Source organism: Caretta caretta, chromosome 8 (assembly GCF_965140235.1).
Source record: "Caretta caretta isolate rCarCar2 chromosome 8, rCarCar1.hap1, whole genome shotgun sequence".
Classification (NCBI taxonomy): domain Eukaryota; kingdom Metazoa; phylum Chordata; order Testudines; family Cheloniidae; genus Caretta; species Caretta caretta.
This window is the reverse complement of record NC_134213.1, coordinates 22,516,229-22,532,304: the sequence shown is the minus strand read 5'-3', so window position 1 is coordinate 22,532,304 and position 16,076 is coordinate 22,516,229. Positions and strand designations below refer to the sequence as shown.

Genomic DNA, 16,076 nt, shown 5'->3' with positions numbered 1-16,076 from the left:
AAGTGTAACTGTGAGAACGTTACTGAGAATTCCTGTCTGTGGAACTCAGCTTGTGCTGAGCTAAAAATGCCAGAGATGTACGGGGGTGTACAAGGCAACACAGAAGACCAATAAAGTACTACCACTACACACACACAGGCTTTCTATGTATATCTGTTGCTTTTTATATGCAGTGAGGCTCAGCTCAATAATCTCTTAGCAATTCCAAGTATTCCCCGAATTCCCAGCCCTAATTGCTAATTCCGAGTGCAGTGGATGTAGGGTGCTCTGAATTCCTCCAGTGCCAGGGATTCTGAATATTGCCAGCGTCAATAGCTTGCTCTTTATCTTTTCCCCATGCCCTTGTTTAAAATTGGCCCCACCCCCAGGAATGCCACAGCCAGGGCCAATACACTCCACCATCTCCTTTCTGGAGTGGGAGATGAATTGAGGGGCTGCAAATTGCTTTGTCCCAAGATTTAAACGGGCTTCAGCAGGATGAAACCATCTGCTCCCACCTCGTTCAGCACAGCACCCCCGTGGAGCCTGCAGGTCACTTACAATGGCCTTGTCGCGTCTCTTCTCAATCTGGTCCCAGCTCGCGTTTCCCCCTTGACATTGCTCGCTGTATTCACATCTGTTTGTAAGCAAGCACGAGAGAGGAGTTCAGTGCGGAGCAAGGGATCCTGCAGGGGGAGCTTTGGCAGTCAAAAGGAAGCGGAGGCACAATCAAGTTGCCGTGTCTGGCACAAGCTTTTAAAAAATCTCTAACCCAAGAGACTCCTGGTGAGTAGGCTCCCCTGATGCCAGGTGTGGATCCTCCAGAGAAGAGCCTGGCTTCCCAAACCAAACCGCTTTAGGCCTGGTTCCGGGACTTAAGCCGCAAGGGAAATCATTCTTTACAGATACTTGATGTGGCTCCCTATCTCCTTGTAGCTCTCCCCTTCTCAAGGAGCTCCTGGCTCCTCCCCAATTCTCCTCCTTGTACCACCAGAGAAACCCACCCTCCGACAGGTCAAGCATTGCCTGACTGACCAGTGCCAAGCAGCCACTGGTGTATTATCACTTACTTTTAATGAACTAAAATAAATGACTGGAGACGATTTCATCAGAACACTCCCCTGCTGGGCTGGATGGTTGGAAGGGCCTGGGATTGATATGCAGTGTATGCCATGCGCAGACTAGGTGCTCTGCACACCCATGCTCTGTGGCAGAGGCGCTGGCTTTGCGATTTGCCAGCTGGTGCTTGACCACCACTCCACCCCTTTCCCCAAGACCCCACCTCTGCCCTGTGTCTTCCTGCCCCTGCTCTGCCTCTTCCCGTGCCCACTCCATCCCCGTTCTGCCCCCTCCACTGAGCGCACCCCAGCCCTGCTCCTCCCCACTGCACACCGCTGCACAGCTGATCGTGGCGGGTGGGAGGCGCTGTGAGGGAGGGAGAGGAGCTGATCACCAGAGCCCGCCGGCAGGCAGGAGGGACTGTGGGGAAGAAGCTGATCCGCAGGGCTGCTGGTGGGTGCTGAGCACCCACTATTTTTGTTCCCTGGGTACTCCAGCCCTGGAGCACCCATGGAGTCGGCGCCTATGCTCTGTGGAGGAGTTCAGTGTTAACTCTGCACTGTACGGTGTGTCAGGGCTGACGCCTGAAGCTTAACACCTGAGTGATCTTTGGGATTGAATGCTTGGATGTTTCCCTAGGAGTCGGGGGGACCACCTCAGCTTCACTTTGGGGTCCTTGTGTTTGTCACACTGACACGAGAACATCACTTGGCACGTCTCTAGCACCGGCTTTTTGTCCTGGCATCTCAGTGCTTCACAGAGGAAAACAAATGTATCCTCATTTGACAGATTGGGAAAATGAGGCCCAGGGAGATGGAGAAGTGACTTGCTCAAGGTTACACAAGGATTTGGTGGCAGAGCCCAGGCCAGTGCTCTGTTCACCTGCCTCTCTTATACCCTCAGTGTAAACCCCCAAGAACTTATTTTGCTTGAGATGTGGTTGCAGGCTGGGACTCATCAGTCCCACCCTTCCCATCCTGCCAGCTGCCCAACTATACCTGAATGTCCGTCTGTTTGCTGGAGACCTGGACCTGCAGCACGAAGACCCAGAACTGGATCTGCTCCGGGAACAGTGGTGCAAACTGGACCTGGCAAGTGGGTTCCTGCGCAAACAAAGCTTGGATTCCAATGGACGCTCGCAATGTTCTTCGTCTTCCTCCTCCTCCTCCTCCTCCACGGGGGAGCTGCTCTCACTGCAGCTATCTTCGAAGACAGTGTCATACTCGGGGGTCTTGCAGAAGGCCGTGTCCTCATCTTCAAGGGCACTGTCCAGGAAGCCGAAGTGCTTGGTTAAGCTGGCTCTGATCTCCTGGTCTCTGAGCTGTTTGCTGCACTCCTTCCACAGGACCTCACCCTTCCCCTCCTTGCTGCCTTGGCCCGACCCCTGATAGTGTGCATCTGGCACTCTTCGCTTGTGCTCACCCTCCGTGTGGCTCCGGGGCTCCCAGGATTTCAGCACTTTCCTCTGGAGCGTAGCCTCGGGTTTCAGCACCTGGCAGTAGTCGTGGTCCCCAAAAGAGCGAGAAAATGGCCGCTTCAGCACCCCCTGCTGCTCTGAGGAGGAAGGGCGCACGGCAGCTCGGCTCAGGTGCGCGTAAAGCTCTGTTCGCTCTGGGTGCTTCTTCATGAGTTTCCTGGAGGCTGACACGTCGACTGCCACTGCTGAGGTTCTTGGCCCCGGGATGGAGGAGGTGATGGTGGCTTCCTCCTTTGCTGACCCATGGGGAATGTCCGGCTTATACTGGTCCTCCTCAGCAGGCTTGTACGGAGGAGTGGTAGGCGGTGTGAGACCTAGACCCCCCCACACAACAAACCACAAGAGTGAAACTCTTTGAGCAGAGTTTTCCCACTCTTACCACAACTGGTCATGGCAAAAGGAGCTAGGTCTGGGTAACTCTACGGAGAGTCACCAACCTTCTACTCTGTAGCGAGGGGCTCCCTGATAGTTACTACTAGCCTCCTGTCTTCAGAAGAGGGTCATTGCAACACCACAGTGGTTTGCAGATAGAGAAGCCCACAGGATCCCCTTCCTGCCTCCTCCTCAAAACACATTGGTGAGAAAGGCCTTTGACTGGATTGTCAGAGGACCTGGGCACCCATGAAACAGTGGAGGTCAGCAGGCACTCTGCACCTCTGAAAATTAGCCCATGCGCTTGTTACATCATACATTTAGCCTGTAGTTGTTGCGTATCATTACATCTAGATTGCCAAGCAGATTTGGACCTGGGCAGTGCTTAGAAGGGAGAGTTCCCTGGCAAATGCCCTCAACAGCAGACCAGTCGTGAGCCCAGTTCCCATAGTCTTTGTCAATCCTATAACAATTTTTGGAAAAGCAAGGATTTGAGGCCTAATCCAACCCCTACTAAAGTCAATGGAAATGCTCCCATTAACAGTTAACTTTATCCTTGGGATTCTGACCAAATTCAAGAGGAGAATGTACAATCTGGCTCCTTGTATTTTCCATAGTTTCAGTTCATACAGGATTCCTTCTCACTTCCTGGATGGATCTGTTGTGCAGTGTTGCTATGCACCATTGAACAGCTGCTATGTTCCACCCCAGAGGTGGTTGCATTTCAGTGCTATCTGAATTGCTTAAATAAGTAGCTTTAAAGTGCTGAGGTGTCCTTTCAGATGAAAGGCACTACAGAAATGTAGGTTTTTATTACTAAAATCCATTATATTTACACTGTTTAAATAATTCTTCAGATTACCACCACCCCACCATATCTAGAAACAGTTAGCGCTAGACTACTTCACACTGAATTTTTGGTATTGTTTCCCCTCACCTTCCAATGTACACAGAGAGAATCCCAACAACAGAGGAAGGGAGCACTTTACATGAGTGGCTTACCGGCAGTCCCACACAGCTCTACAGTCAGCACCTGCTCAAAGTTCCTCTTCCCAAACGTAGGATCACTGGAGAGGAGAAGAACATTAGAGGATCTGGGTGGTGTTTATATGAACATCAGAGACTGAGAGTACTGCTGAAAGAGCAGCACAGAGACCACGACCAAAGGGGGAACAGGAAGAGGAGATGTCACCTATACAGGATGCCTACTGTGTCCCTCTCCAACTCTCTGTGGCACCACGGATAGTACATGATAGGGGGAGGGGGCCCCAAAATCCAAGCCTCTGAAGCTTTTCCATTTTCCCTCCCAGCTGAGACAGAGGAACAAACAGCTAGAGAGACACTCCAGCAGAAATGTATCCCTCACAGCCAGAGCTCCAAGTCCTTATTTTCAGGGAAAGGAGTCAGAGAAGTACCCCACTATCTTCTCTCCAGCATATGGCACTTCAGCAGAGAAATCCATAAGCATAACCTACCCTGAATTTGAGGGCCTGGAGCTATGCTATCACTTGCATTTAGGATCCCAGTCCAAGACATTGTGCTTCAAACACAAGCCACAGCTAGTCAAATGTCTCCTCCCTGCTGCACCTCGTCTTCGTCTGATTGGTAAAAGTCCTGAAGTTTTGCCTGGCTGGCTGTTTTAACTTTGAAATTTAAAATGAGTGTCCATCCAGGCAAAACTATAGGCCACCTGGCAGTCATGCTGGCCCAGACTGCCACCGGGTTCAGTTTAAATTGCTGGTATTTTATTTTACACTTACGTTTGTGCCAAGGACAGCGTGAGACACGTGGGTGTTTCTGAAAGACACGGAGAGAAGCAGAATTACTGAACAGGCTGCATTCCCTTCAGACTGATTGATTGCATCACACCCAGAAAGAGGAGGCAGCGTGGGCTAGCAGATTAGGTGAGGGCTTGGGCGCCAGGAGCTCTGAATTCTAGACCTAGTTTGGCCACGGCTTGCTGTGACTAGGCAAGTGACTTTGCCTCTCTGTGATTTGGTTTCCCCATCTACCAAACAGGATAATACCTGCCTGCGTTGTGAGGGTTAATCACATAACATTTGTACAGCGCTTTCAACATGCACATGCTAAGGTGCTGCTAATAATTAATAGTATTACAAGGGGCTCCAGGGGGAGCTCCGGCCCGCTCCGCAGCTGGAGGGGAAGTATTCTATAGGATGAGAAAATGGGGAGATCCTTCACGGGTGGTTTTGCAGTGATTCACCCAGTAGACAGTGTCTTTTGATGAACACATACTACTTGACACTTATTTTGCCACAGATCTCAGCCATAGATCTCAACGTCCTTCACAAAGGAGGATCTGTGTCCCTACCCCATTTTAAAGATGGAGAAACTGAGGCACAGAGAGGGGAAACAGCTTGCCCAAGGGCACAGTGATCCAATAGCAGAGCTGGTCTCTCAGCCCATGCCCTGCCCACTGGACTATGCACCCCACAAGTTGCACAGAGAAAACCCAACAGCACTGGAGAAGTTTGGTGTTTGCCCCATTGGCTCTGGGGTCTGCAGTGCACGGCCATTCATGGGCACATGCACAAATGCTTCCTACATCAGCCAGGCAGCAGCACCGCCCAGCGAGCGCACAGGGTCTGACATGCAGGGCTAGTGCTTAGAACACCACAGACCAGCTCAGCCTGTGCTAAGCCCCTCATGCGCTGACGGCCTGGGAAGAACAGAGTCAGCAGGAGTACCTTTGAGCATTAGTTCTGGCAATGCCAGGTCAATGCTGGGGTTAATTCACTTCTAGGCCCCTGTACTCTCTCTATTCCTTACCTGTTTCATGCAATGGGGTGCAGTGCTGGCTCTCATCCACCTCACATCCTTCCCCCTCAACTGGGCTCCCCAGCGGGGGGGTCCGGGTCTCTGGGTGGTTCTGACACCTGCTGTCCCCCTCGTCTGTACCGCCCACCTCCACCTCTGCCACTGGCTCTTCTGTATTGAAGTTCTCCAAGGCTGGGCACAATGCGGGCTCCCGAGAGGCAAGAGCATCCTTCGCCCGGCTCTCTGCTGCCTCTCTGGGGACAGGTGGCTCTGGGGGAGGCTCATCAAGAAATGACAGCCAGTGGCCGAGCTCAGGGTTGAGTCTCTTGGAGCGCCGGACAGCATAAATAGTGCTTTCCTGCTTCCGTCCCACTTTCCCTGAGGTTTGCTGGGCTGGGTGAGCCACATGGTTCCCAGTGGCATCCTCTGGGCTGCTGGTCTCTCTCTTGGCTTCGGACTCGGCCTTGGGGCTTTGCCTTAGCTCTGTTTTCTCCAGAGGCATTTTGGCTCTGGACTGATATCTCCCAGGAGAGCCCTCAGCCTCCTGAGCAGATGCTCCAGGAGACCTGGAGCCATGAGGCCTGACTAAGGAAGCATACACGGGTTTGGCCAATCTGTATGGCTTGCTCACGTCACACAGCAGGTCCCGGGCCAGTAGCTCCTTCAGGATGGAGAACTCAGGCCATGTGGCTCTAGGCTTCTTGCAGCCGGCTGTTGATTGCAAGGTGCAGGTTGTCCGGCTCTCCTGGCTGCAAAGGGGAGGTATCTGCAAAGGGCAGTCTGGCTTTGCTCTTTTGTAGGGGCTGTTACAGGGCTGGTGCTTCACATCTGCAGGGTCTCTGAGAGGCAGCTTCCTCGGAGGAAGGCAGTAGGTATGCATGTAGCGGATAAGCTTCACCACTGTGTGCATGGCCTTCTCGCTGGCCAACTGATCGCTGGTGCCATCCTTGGAGGAGCGAGGCATTACCGGGACCTCACTGGAGCTCAGTGAGTCTTCACTCGAGTCGCTGTCGTCTCCACTGTTTGCAGAGTGACTCAGAGGGGAGCGGCTGCTGCTGCCTTGGTGCTCGTCTGGCGGCCAGGTGGCTTTGGTCTGTGGGCAGCGTGTGGTGGAGGTGAGGTGCTTGTGAAGCTCTGTGCAGCTCCGACTTTGAGCCTGGAGAGAGCTCAACTTTCTGTCCCGGGGACCCTCCACCTTCAGAGACAGAAGAGAGATGCCCCAATGAGAACAGACTCAGCCCCCAAGCCCTAAAATGAGGCTGTTTAACTAGTGCATCACAAGACTCCCCACCTGCAGAAATACACTCTGTGGGAGCCACTAGGGACACGTGCCAGGTCCAGTTATTTCACTGAACAATGCTACGGGGGAAATAGACCCTGGGCCCATTTTCTCACCCAGCGGCGTAAGGAAGTGGGCCCTCTCTGGGGCGCAGGGCCTGTTTCTGAGCCCTGGGTGTGAGGAGCCGCTGTTTGCACTGCCTGGTTACATGGACAGAGCAGTTGCTTCACTGAACGTCTTTAGAACCAGGCTAGCACGGAGTGACAGCAGGACCTCCCTAATGGCACAGGCTGCCAGCCTCGGCTCTCAGCAAAGTCTCCACTGCAGAGGCTGCAGCGAGTTCCCATGTTCCCAGATTTAGACAGGATACAACATTTATTAGGACATGCTGAACAACTGTAAACAATTAACCTGCGCTGTCCCTGTGATAATGAAAGGGCTGAGGATACTTGGCGCTCCGTGTATTATCCTTGCTCTAAATGCAGTCATTTGCGGTGGCTTCCCGTCCCCTCTGCCCCTTACACACCCAGTCATGGTCTGCCATTAGGCAGGCTCCACTCTGCCTGGGTTCACAAGGTCACTTTTAAACCAGAGCTGAGTAATTTTTAGTGAGACCAGCTCTCCAGCCCCAGGCCCTTCCGAACATGGTAAGTGCACCGTTACTAAGGCAGGCTCAGTCATCCCTGCAAAGAATTGGCAAACAATGCAGTGTTTCAGGGGTTGTTTGTTGTCAATGAAAGAAGGCGCATCCGGCCTCAGTAGTCTTCTGGGATGTGTCCTCAAGGTGGTTATGGAGATCTCTGCCCTAGGTATGTCTACTTCATCACAGCCAGCTGAGTGGGCCGAATCACATCTCATTATATCTCACTGGAGACACGTGAACGTTTCATAACAACGGTTCCTTCATCTGCTGCCTGGGCCCCTGCTGCTGAGCTGAGACCATGGGTCGGGCAAGGCAGTGCGCCAAGGAGCCTTTGCTCTTTGGGGAGAGTGGATGAAGGTTGCTTTCCTTCTTTGGAACAGACAGGGATGATGAACAGCCTCTGAGTGATGCCTCTGGGAGGATTATGAGAACTGGCTGCGAACGGATGAGGGAATGGACTTGGCCTAAGAGAGTATGTCTACACTACAGCTGAGAGGTGTGATTTCCAGCCCAGGCAGACAGACTTGCACTAGCTCTGCTCGAACTAGTGCACTAAAAATAGCAGCGTGGACATTGCGGCACCAGTGGCAGCTTGGACTGGTTGCTTGAATCCAGGCCCACCCAACGCCCTGATTCTGAGCTCGGGCACAGGCCACAATTTTTTACCATGCTAGCTCAAGCTGAGCTAGTGCAAGTCTGTCTGCCCATGCTGGGAATCACACCTCCCAGCTGCAGTGCAGACACGCCCATAGGGCCTTGATCCCAATTCATCATGGTCAATGGTGCTAGCCTTCCCATCTTGTAAACCACAGGCTTTTCGTTAGCCAGAGAACTGGGGTGGCTTAATGTGATGGAATGCACCCCTGTATTCACACCTGCACACTATATTGGTCAAACCGGACAGTCTCTACGTAAAAGAATAAATGGACACAAATCAGATGGCAAGAATTATAACATTCATAAACCAGTCAGAGAACACTTCAATCTCTCTGGTCACTCGATTACAGACATGAAAGTTGCAATATTACAACAGAAAAACTTCAAAACCAGACTCCAGCGAGAGACTGCTGAATTGGAATTCATTTGCAAATTGGATACAATTAACTTAGGCTTGAATAGAGACTGGGAGTGGCTAAGTCATTATGCAAGGTAACCTATTTCCCCTTGTTTTTTCCTCCCCCCTCTTTCCCCCAAGACGTTCTTGTTAAACCCTGGATTTGTGCTGGAAATGGCCCACCTTGATTATCATACACATTGTAAGGAGAAAGAAAAGGAGTACTTGTGGCACCTTAGAGACTAACCAATTTATTTGAGCATGAGCTTTCGTGAGCTACAGCTCACTTCATCGGATGCATACCGTGGAAACTGCAGCAGACTTTATATACACACAGAGAATATGAAACAATACCTCCTCCCACCCCACTGTCCTGCTGGTAATAGCTTATCTAAAGTGATCATCAGGTTGGGCCATTTCCAGCACAAATCCAGGTTTTCTCACCCTCCACCCCCCCACACAAATTCACTCTCCTGCTGGTGATAGTGGTGACAGCAGGAGAGTGAATTTGTGTGGGGGGGTGGAGGGTGAGAAAACCTGGATTTGTGCTGGAAATGGCCCAACCTGATGATCACTTTAGATAAGCTATTACCAGCAGGACAGTGGGGTGGGAGGAGGTATTGTTTCATATTCTCTGTGTGTATATAAAGTCTGCTGCAGTTTCCACGGTATGCATCCGATGAAGTGAGCTGTAGCTCACGAAAGCTCATGCTCAAATAAATTGGTTAGTCTCTAAGGTGCCACAAGTACTCCTTTTCTTTTTGCGAATACAGACTAACACGGCTGTTACTCTGAAATTGTAAGGAGAGTGATCACTTTAGATAAGCTATTACCAACAGGAGAGTGGGTTTGTGGAGGGAGGAGAAAACGTGGATTTGTGCTGGAAATGGCCCAACCTGATGATCATACACATTGTAAGGAGAGTGATCACTTTAGATAAGCTATTACCAGCAGGAGAGTGGGGTGGGGGGAGAGAAAACCTTTTGTAGTGGTAAACACCCATTTTTTCATGGTTTGTGTGTATAAAAAGATCTTCTGTACTTTCCACAGTATGCATCCGATGAAGTGAGCTGTAGCTCATGAAAGCTTATGCTCAAATAAATTGGTTAGTCTCTAAGGTGCCATAAGTACTCCTCTTCTTACTACTGTAAAAGTCTTTGTACAAAATATGCCTTGTAAGGTATCATTTGAAAACTAGTAACTTGCTGGTCAGTAATATCATGGTGAAATGTGTGTAGCAATTATATGCAAAGTTATGAGTTCCCCCTGAATGCTGACAGTGGCACATGTTCAAACTCACGTAGTCCTGATTAGGCAAAACTTGTCAAGCAGGCCTATCTTAAACAAAGGAATGTGTGCCTATCGCAATTTACATATAAAGTCTTGAGACAGCCAGGAGACCAGGCAAATCTGCAGTTTAGCACAGCCCCTCTCTGGTCTGGACTGCACCCTGGAATGTCATATCTAGTCAGACGCAGGGCAAACCTCAGCCTTCTAAGCGCCTCTCTGAATGAGGGAGCTCCATCTTCATAGCCCTTCCATGCTTGACTTTGTTGTCGAGCTGCCCATCACTGACATGGTGGTCTCTCTGGTCTGAACAGACTGAGCATCCCGCTCCAAAATTTGTTTCATTCAAGCTGCCCAAGAGCCGGCAGATGGAACTGGCTTTTAGTTACAACTGACCTGGGCTGAGTTTGCACCAGCTACCTAGAGGAGAAAGGCACTGGGATACAGAGCCTCCTTCCTGCACCATTCAGGCTCTCTGCATCTCCTTCACCCTGCAGCAGGGCTAGCATGGCAGCTGAAGCCCTAAAGCACTCACTTGACTCCAGAGGAGTGACTAGCATCTCTCGTCACCGACTCAATCCAACCAGCCCAACTGTGTCTGCCGTGGTGGTGTAGCTGTGTCAGCCCCAGGATATTAGACAGACACGGTGGGTGAGGTAATATCTTTTATTGGATCAACTTCTCTTGGTGAGAGAAACGAGCTTTCGAGCTACAGGGAGGAAGAGCTCTGCATAGCTCGAAAGCTCGTCTCTCTCACCAACAGAAGTTAGACTGATAAAAGAGATTACCTCACGCACCTCGTCTCTCTGAGCCCCGGTAACACATTCAAATGCTGTGGTTGCTCTTTTTGGGCCTCTGAGCAGAGTCAGTTCTCACCCTTCAGTTTATGTGGCAAAAAATAGTGCAGGTATGATGGAAACCTATTAGAGAGATCCGCTAGATAGGCAGGTTACATGGATTCCGTCAGACACAGCTGATCGCTGTAGCTGGGGTCCATGACAACACCAGCTCTTTCTTTTTACAACAGTCCTTCCCACATTGCAGCTGATATGGAACAATTCACTGGCAGAAATTTTTCTACCTTTCCCAGGCAATCTAAGTCCACCTATCTAATGCACTACACAATTTCCATTATCCAAATGGAAAATCTTTGATGGTGGCTCATGTTGAATTTCAGGGGATTAGCTTGAATGATTGGTTTGGGCTCTGCAATTTTGATTGCAGCTCTCCCCAGGATAAGTCAACTCAACCAAGAGCAAATTCTACTATAATTTATTGGGATGGAGGGGGGATTTTATAAATCAGAACTCCAAAGAACTGACCTCAGGGAAACTGTGAGAGGCTTTCACCCTCAGCCCCGCTGCAAACAAGCTGCCCCAAATGCACAGAAAGGGAAGTTAGGGTCTCTCCAGAACCCTTTCGGGGTTAGACAGACCACACTGAGACAGACTATTTCCCCATGCACAGCACTTTCCCTTCCCCTTCAGATCGTGACACTCTTAGACCAAGTGTGTTTTCCACCAGCTTCATCCCTAGGGCTCATTATCCCCCAGTAGCTTCACTCAGAGGTTATTTATCCCTCCATGGAACCATCATTTGGCTGGCTTGTTTTCTGAATGCCAGTCTTGAGATTGGGTGATGAGGAGATGGGCAGGCGGGGGCATCCCTAGCATTCCCTGCTGGGACAGGGCCATGGCAGCTGGGATGGGAAATACCTTTGTGCAGGGTCGCTGGGGTCTGGATTTTGGGGGCCCCTGGCGTCGTGCTCTCCCTTCTCTCTGAGCCTCACAGCTTGGAGGCATGTGGGACGGAGAAAGAAGCAACTTCTTCAGCTAAAAAAGAGAAGTGTTGAGAAAAAGAATGGGAATTTCAGCGCGAACAGCGATCGATCGCGTGCTAACCTCTACTGCACACATGTGAGGTGGGTTCAGTGATATCCAATCACTGAAGCCAAGAGCCACAAACCATTGGTGTGCCTGCATCTGCTCTTGGCTCAGGCTGGGGATGTCAGCTGTAAGGATCATAGAACCAAGAAAGAATTTCACGCCTCTCTGCATGCAACTTGGCTCCAGGTAAAGAATGTTATAGCCTGTGAAAGTGCTTTATGTCTTCAGAACACTTTACAAGCATTGACACATTGCTGCTCATAACACACCTGTAGCTATGCAAGATGGGGAAAGGCTGCCCAAAGAGGTGAATTTGCTTGCCCAAAACCACACTGCATTGTACACCATGCCACCTCCTATTATAGTCACTCAAACTGCTGGGGCATTTAAATAACCCACCAAAACAATTTTGTCCTTTTCAGATGGTGATTTTAGTTCTATGTATGTGTCTGATTTGGGCAGCTCACATGAGTCCTCATGCAAGGATTATTTGGCAGTAACGATCCAAAGGGGCTTGAATTAATCAATCAGCTTGCAAAGTGTTTTGAAACTGTGTAAAGCTCTGTGTAAGTGTCAAGTATTTATTGGGGATCTCCCCCAAGGTGACTCTGATGTGAATTCCACTGTAATCCCATCAAGAGGGTCTGGTGACAACAGCTGAGCTGGAATTTCCTTAGGTTACACAGCATCATGGCATACGCATTTCGGATCACAGGGTTAGCATATTCTTCTGTCCAAAACATTTTTTAAAAAACATTCCATGTTCCACACGCGTAGCGCTAGTCCTGAAGCTTAGATCAATAGCAAGGCGACTGCTTAGGCTCTGTGGGAACGTACAGAAGTGCAATATCTAGGGCTTGGTCTTCAAAGATGGCCTGCAAATTTAGGGGCCCCTTTAAGACCAGGCCCATGACAATGGTTATTGAAGTGGGAGGTTCACACAACAGCATTTCTGCTATCTTGGTTGGGTTCTGCAGTGAAATTTCAACAGGGGTTGCCCAGTGGCTTAATTGTGCACTTCCCATTTATAATAAGTATAAGTGCTCTCCCCCTGCAACGTATACATCCTATATATACACATACATATTGTGTGTGATATATACACCCCCACACACGCACTTTAGTGTGAAGTGGAAATGCACGCTTTCACCACTAGATGCCGCAATGCACTTTTACATAAACCATGCCTTTCCGTCATTACACAGCAGAGCGGTAAGGGGGTCCCCCCCATGGACTGAGTGCTCTGGCTGGTGAGTGAGCTACAGACACAGCTCAGTTATATCAGACCAGCAGGGATGCTCTTATATATGGCCCAGCAAGCCTTGTACCACCTGGCAGCAATGCCAGGGCTCTCCTGCTCAAGCTGTGAGTGAAGCTGGGTTCCAAGGAGTGGAAGCACAAAGCACAGGATTCATGGAAAAGACTCGGAGGTGGGATTGGAAGCCAGAAACCTCACAAAGCCACAGAGAGGCCTCCTTTAGGGCAGGCGTCTTCAGCCCACACCCTGAAAGGGAGGGAGAAATATCAGGCTATGGATAGAGGTTTGGGGATCAGGGGAAATGACTGGGTACTGCTCCCAGGTGCTCTACTGGGATGCAGTGGAATGATGGGGAGCTCTGGGATGGAGTGGAGGTAGGAATGAGCCACAATGAGATCCCGTTAGCCCAACCGTGGTGGGGTTCACATGAAGTGAGGCCCCAGTCCAAATCCCCCCTGGTTTGGGGAGCTGGAAAATGGATTATGCCCATCTGCTAACACCCACTGCCCTTTGCACACAGCAGCAATCAGCTTGTTCCCATGAGGATGGTGATGGAGGTGACGGTGATGGCACGGCACATGTATACGTATACAATACAGGTATATACTTTGTATCGACGGTTAAGAGTTTTAAGCCTATAATGAAAAGATTCAGACCTTTGCTTCCTATCATACCCATGCAGCCGGCTTATCAGAGGCTCATCCAAATCCACCTTAAACAGTAGGAAGTGGGTTCTTACTAGAGACAGCTCATCAACCTCAGGGGCCAAAGGTGGCCCCCCCGGGGTGGGGGCGACTGGTTTGGGGGAAGGGGCTGGCGAGGCACAGGTGTGGTTGGGCACATCCCTTTCTTCCATAGTGCGGAAGGCAGCCAGGCCAATGTCATCTTCCTGTATTTCATCCAGTGTTTCGGTGAGGGCCGCCAGCAGTGCTTCATTCTCACTGTCTATTATCTGAAAAGCAAGAGAGATTTGCACACAGCAGTGAGAGCCAGCAGACATTTCCATTACAGGCTACCTCGAGGGGGCGTAACTACAGCTCCCACAAGCTGCCCCACCGTATTATTTAAAGGGGTCTCATTCTTCTCGCGCTGATGCCAGGTTTGCATCTGTCCTACTCCACTGACTTCAGCAAGACTGCTCCCGATTTACCCCAGGGTGCAAGCAGAATCAGGCCCAAGAGCGGCTGGAATCTGGTCCATTTTATGCCAATTTATGGTGCCCTTCCGATTCCCAGCAAGTTGCCACGGCTGGCCTCAGCAGCTCCAAGTGTAGGTGCCCTACAGTAGCCAGTTTGAGAGACCCTGGCCTACTCAACCATCAGTGAACACTCACTTCCAAGTGAATGCTATTAGATTAATTTACTTGGGCTTGGTGCACGGAAAGCTCACTCCTTGAACAGACTGATGCACTCTTTCTGGATTCACTGCACATCTCTGAACAGGCATATTATTTCTCTACTGGGGGTGTGGGGGTGTGTGGTTTAAGTTGCAAGAGCTTGGCTGTATCCTTCCGAATCAAACTTGCACAAGTGTCTTTACAAAAAAACCCACCGCCCAACTCAATCCCTTTAAATCAGTAGCTGCTGAGCAGCTTCCTCTCCAACTAACTTCCACCCTTCCCGTTTTGGGTGTATTTTAGACACTCTGAAAACAGAGAAGGACACACAGTGATTTGTTCTTTCCTCAATTTGTGGGCAGCTGGCATGAAACTGTGACCACAATTTCCACCTGACTCGCTCTCTTGCTTCCGACCAGCACCGGAGCTAAGAGGGGTGGGGAGGAGGAGCACACAGCAAAATGCGGGAAGGGTATGGGGAGGGCTTAGGCTCAGGGCTGTGCAATGGAAGGGAGTCTGTGACCCCCTCCCCTCGGATCCGGGGGAGCGCAGGAATGGCACTTGCATGATGGCAGCATTGCCACTGCTGGCCTTTTTGGTAAGCGCTATTTAATTCTTAAAGCCCCGATGAGTGGAATCAGTCTCTCAGCTTTTAATGAAAACTAAGGCAGTTTCTAGCCTTTGCGGTTGCAGGAAAAGGTTGAAAATGAGACTGGCATGAATGCTAAAGGCTCAGAAATCAGAAAGCAAGGAGAAAGAACCCAATGTGTATTATTATTTTGTAAACTCAAGATTTTTAAGCCACTCTCATGCTTTTGGCTCCTGCCTCATGATTTCTGAATACCTGGGGGTGGTAATACCAGGATTGACTTGAGGCTGTACTGTCACATGTCATGACACTGTGTCACACTGCATGCAGATATTTTGAAGAGAAAGATGCTGTCATTGGCTCTAGGGAAACGAAGAGGGCAAGCCTATTAAACTCTGACCTGATCTGCACAAGAGACCTGATAGGGCCGCAGACTTTTCCACCACAGCTCTGCTGAGACACCTTAGTCCTGACCTGCTATTCCAGACCTGAACTCCCACACTCCACTCCGCTGATGCACCTCAATCCCAACCTACAGCCTTGACCCCCAACTATTCCAGTCTGGACTCCCCACACAGCTCTGCTGAGGCCCCTGCCCTGTTGTAACTACCATCATTTCAACCATATTGCCAAAGGCCAAAATTGGGGCAAAACCTTAGAATGCTGGACATAAGAAAAGGAATAAGTGCAGTGACCCGGATTTACTTCTTCAGGAGGATTCATTTCCATGGGATTATTTACTGTAGCATTCCTGATATAAATAACTGGCAGTAATAAGTAGAATAACTGCAGCTCTGCATGTAGCACAGGGATAAATCTGGGTCTACAATGAGGCCCAAATGTACGTTAGCACCTGCTAACGGGAATTAAAACACTCTTTTCTTCAACCCGCTAACCCTGTTAGAAGTTTCTACACCAAGACCCAGGAAAAAGGCACCAGGATGCTCCATTTTGGGCTGCTGTGCATAGAAGTTCAGTGGGATACATTTCACTGTGTCCTGCTCACTGCTAACGGGCCTGTCTCTTATATTTCTGTTCTGTTTATCTTTTCCCCAGGAAGTTCAGCGGAAAATATGCAT

At 50.1% G+C, this 16,076-nt stretch overlaps 1 protein-coding gene across 3 annotated transcripts in view; it reads right to left on the bottom strand.

Annotated features, from left to right (window-relative positions):
* Nucleotides 1–16,076, bottom strand: part of PPARGC1B (PPARG coactivator 1 beta) — a 94,820-nt gene that overhangs the window by 10,828 nt on the left and 67,916 nt on the right. Inside the window, exons 3-9 of one of the 3 annotated variants that reach the window (XM_048861471.2) lie at nucleotides 13,812–14,024; nucleotides 11,644–11,760; nucleotides 5,678–6,860; nucleotides 4,648–4,684; nucleotides 3,890–3,954; nucleotides 2,037–2,829; nucleotides 541–616 (exon numbers count right to left, since the gene is read on the bottom strand). In XM_048861471.2, the coding sequence (XP_048717428.2) occupies nucleotides 541–616; nucleotides 2,037–2,829; nucleotides 3,890–3,954; nucleotides 4,648–4,684; nucleotides 5,678–6,860; nucleotides 11,644–11,760; nucleotides 13,812–14,024 (2,484 nt within the window). The other 2 variants (XM_048861472.2, XM_048861470.2) reach the window with 2 other exon arrangements.